This window comes from Echinops telfairi, unplaced genomic scaffold, assembly GCF_000313985.2.
Source record: "Echinops telfairi isolate 266 unplaced genomic scaffold, ASM31398v2 ScPeMD7_7461;HRSCAF=8499, whole genome shotgun sequence".
NCBI classification, from domain to species: domain Eukaryota; kingdom Metazoa; phylum Chordata; class Mammalia; order Afrosoricida; family Tenrecidae; genus Echinops; species Echinops telfairi.
The window spans coordinates 2,288,334-2,291,316 of NW_022111361.1; the positions used below are offsets into that span (position 1 = coordinate 2,288,334).

General features: G+C 45.2%; 1 protein-coding gene across 1 annotated transcript in view; it reads right to left on the reverse strand.

Annotated features, from left to right (window-relative positions):
• The window catches only part of GPR158 (G protein-coupled receptor 158), a 472,736-nt gene that overhangs the window by 427,843 nt on the left and 41,910 nt on the right, over positions 1–2,983 (reverse strand). Inside the window, exon 2 of the mRNA XM_004716112.3 lies at positions 348–453. Coding sequence (XP_004716169.2) covers positions 348–453 — 106 coding nt within the window. The remainder of the gene's footprint in view (positions 1–347; positions 454–2,983) is intronic.

The following is a 2,983-nucleotide window of genomic DNA, read 5'->3' on the forward strand; positions in this document are numbered from 1 at the left end:
AAAACTCTCTCTTATAGGTGAGTTGCCGTGGATTTGTTTCTCCAAAGTACCCAGACTAATACAATGGCCATTTTCATATTCTGGCTCCCTCTGAAGAATAAGGTCAGCCGTGAACCCAGGCCAAATTTCCAATGTCATGTTAGCTTTAGCCTTCTCCTAGCCCCTCACCAAATGATGAGTCTACACAAGTTTTGCTTTCTACTCTTCTTTCAGTTCATGTCACAGCAGTGAGAGACCGACATGGGGAGATTGCCTTCCCAGTGAAGTACAAAGCCTCGTGCTCACTTACCCACACAGCGAAGCATGACTGAGCTCTGGGTCCCACAGGGCTTATTGTCATGTCTTACCTCTGAATTGTTAAGGTGGCATTTGTGTGTTCCTGAAAACCAGCCGTCACTTGAGCATTGGTCAATGTCCACCTTCTGAAGACTTATGTCAACTTTCATGACGCCCCTTAAAAACAGAGAAAGATAAAAGGGAACACATTAATCTGAGTCTTTATCATCTCTAACCCTATTTCTACCTTGAGAATTAAACAAATGAGCACCAGTAGCGGACTAATTTTTTCCCAGTTGCCCACTCATCTTCATCTAAACTGTGCCAAGTACAGACGGAGACATAAAATCCACAATCAGCAAGTCCCGTCTGCAGGTCAGGCCCAAAGGCAGGTTACAGCATGTCTGCAGGGCCTAGTAGAAAGCCTGGCACACATGAAAATCTCCCTGTGGAGCCAATTCAGACTCAGAGCAACCCTACAAGACAGAGTCGGGCTTCCACGTAGGGTTTCCCAGGTTGTAGTCTTTATGAAAGACCACCCCATCTTTTTCTCACACACTCGCTGCTAACGCCCACTGCACTACCTGGGAGCCGTGGGTCAGAGTAAGGTGCTCAGTAAGTAATTGTTGATGGACTAACTCCAGGAACCTTAGCAAAGCTGACTCTGGAGTAAGACTCACTCGGTGCTCCTTCTATGAATGTAACTCAAAACAAACCCCTCACTTCAAGACTTTCTGCTCCAACTGCCCATTGCACGGCCAGGAGGTGGGCAAGCTGGGGGAGGACAGTATCAGATATTCCACAGCCCTTTCTACGGATCTTCTATTGGAATGACTTTAAATATCTCCTTTGGTCTCCTTGTGCTCCATATCGAATATGGAGATTGCCATGATCGACGGAACTACAGATGATTTTTTTTTTCTTTCACATCTGCAAGCAAAAACGACTCTATTTCCCAAAGCCATTTCAGGAAAGGCACTGAGAAAAAGAATTCTCACACGGTGAGCCAGTCAAAATCAAACTTGTAGAGAAAGCGCCCAGTTGTCTGCAAGCATCCCCTTGTCTGCAGTCCCCATGCCTACATTTCCAGAAGCGGCTGCTCTTCTTTTTCCACCCCCACCATCCGCTACCCACCCACCCCACCTCCACCCCCATCTCCCCACCCCCACCCCACTCCTACCACCACTCCCACCACCACCACCTCGAGAAGCAGCAGCTGCAACAGCTGTGCGAACGGAAGTACCATGCCTAGACTTCAGAGAAACAGATTTCTGTGCTCCAGGCCTCAAGCTCTACATTTTGTAAAAATAAGCATTTGAGCAAACTACAAAAAACAGCCAAAACACACAAACAAGCAAACTCGGGGCCATCAAGTCAATGCCGACTCAGAGCGACTCCACAGCCCTTCCCTGACGGTAAGAGCCATTGTTGACGATCTCATTCTCCGCTTAAATGGGTGCAATCATAAATCTAGGTCCCAAATCTTTACATCGAATGGGCTTTTGTAGCTTCACAACAAAAATAACATTTCAAAATAAATGAAAAAAACCCACCCCTGATAGAGCCAAATAGGACTGAAATGAGCAATATCAACGTCAAGGGACCACTGATCATGCTTTGTCAAAACTAAATCACCTTTCCCAGCAGGAACATGTCACCAAGAGTTCAGGTGTTAGGTGACCATCAAGCCGATTCCAACTTAGGGAGTCCCAGTGTGTGCAGAAGAGAACTGCTACATAGAGTTTCCAAAGCCTTCCTTTTGAGACAGCTTTAATTGGATTAGAACTGCTAGCCCCTCAGTTAGTACCATCAGGGACTCCTCAGCAAGCTTGTATTGCCACCAGGAATGGTGCATTTCTCTCATCTCCTTTTACTTTGTGAACGACTGTGCAATCTCTGGCAGAGTGGTGTAATGTCATTGGCCTTCATTGGGGGGTGGATGTATCTATCTGCTTCCTAACCCCTGACCAAGTACTATACTATCTAGAGGCAACATGCTCAAAAAAGGCACAAAAGCGAACAGGGCCACTAGAACCTCCTGCCAGTATTTGGTTATGCAGATATGTTTAATTTTTTTGGATGATCACTGAAATGAAAATCCAAAAAGTATCGAGGGCAGTATTGCAAAATCCTTGAAAGCACTGGATCTCAGTTTGCAAAATACTACTGCTATGGGCTATTAATGCCATAAAATAAATCTCATTCATATGATAAATAACTGGGTGTTTATTTATTCCAATGTAGCATAATACTTAAAACCAGTTCCCCCCTTCATTCTGTCAACACATATTTATTATTTAGCACGTACATACCACTATAAGAAGTGCTATGCACTGACCCATAGCCCTACAGGGGACAACACTGGAGACACAGTGTGGGAATTCGCCCGATCTGATCCTACCACACCGAGGCAAAACATGGCGTGCAACAGAACAGCAAGGGGAGCAAAGCAACGCAGTCCCCAGGGAATACCAAAAATAGACTTTGGGGCCAGGGCTTGGCACCCCATTAGATTCAACCGGAAAATGCTCCTAAAGGCCAACAAACAATCCTGGAACTAACTACAAGCTTTTCTTTCTTGTTGTTGTGTTGTGGGTTTTGTTTTGTTGCTTGGTTTTTCTGTCTTGTTTTGAGGCATGTTATTATCTCCGCAGGTCTGTCTAAATAAAATCCAGCCTAAATAAGATAGGCTGGATGAACAATCTGG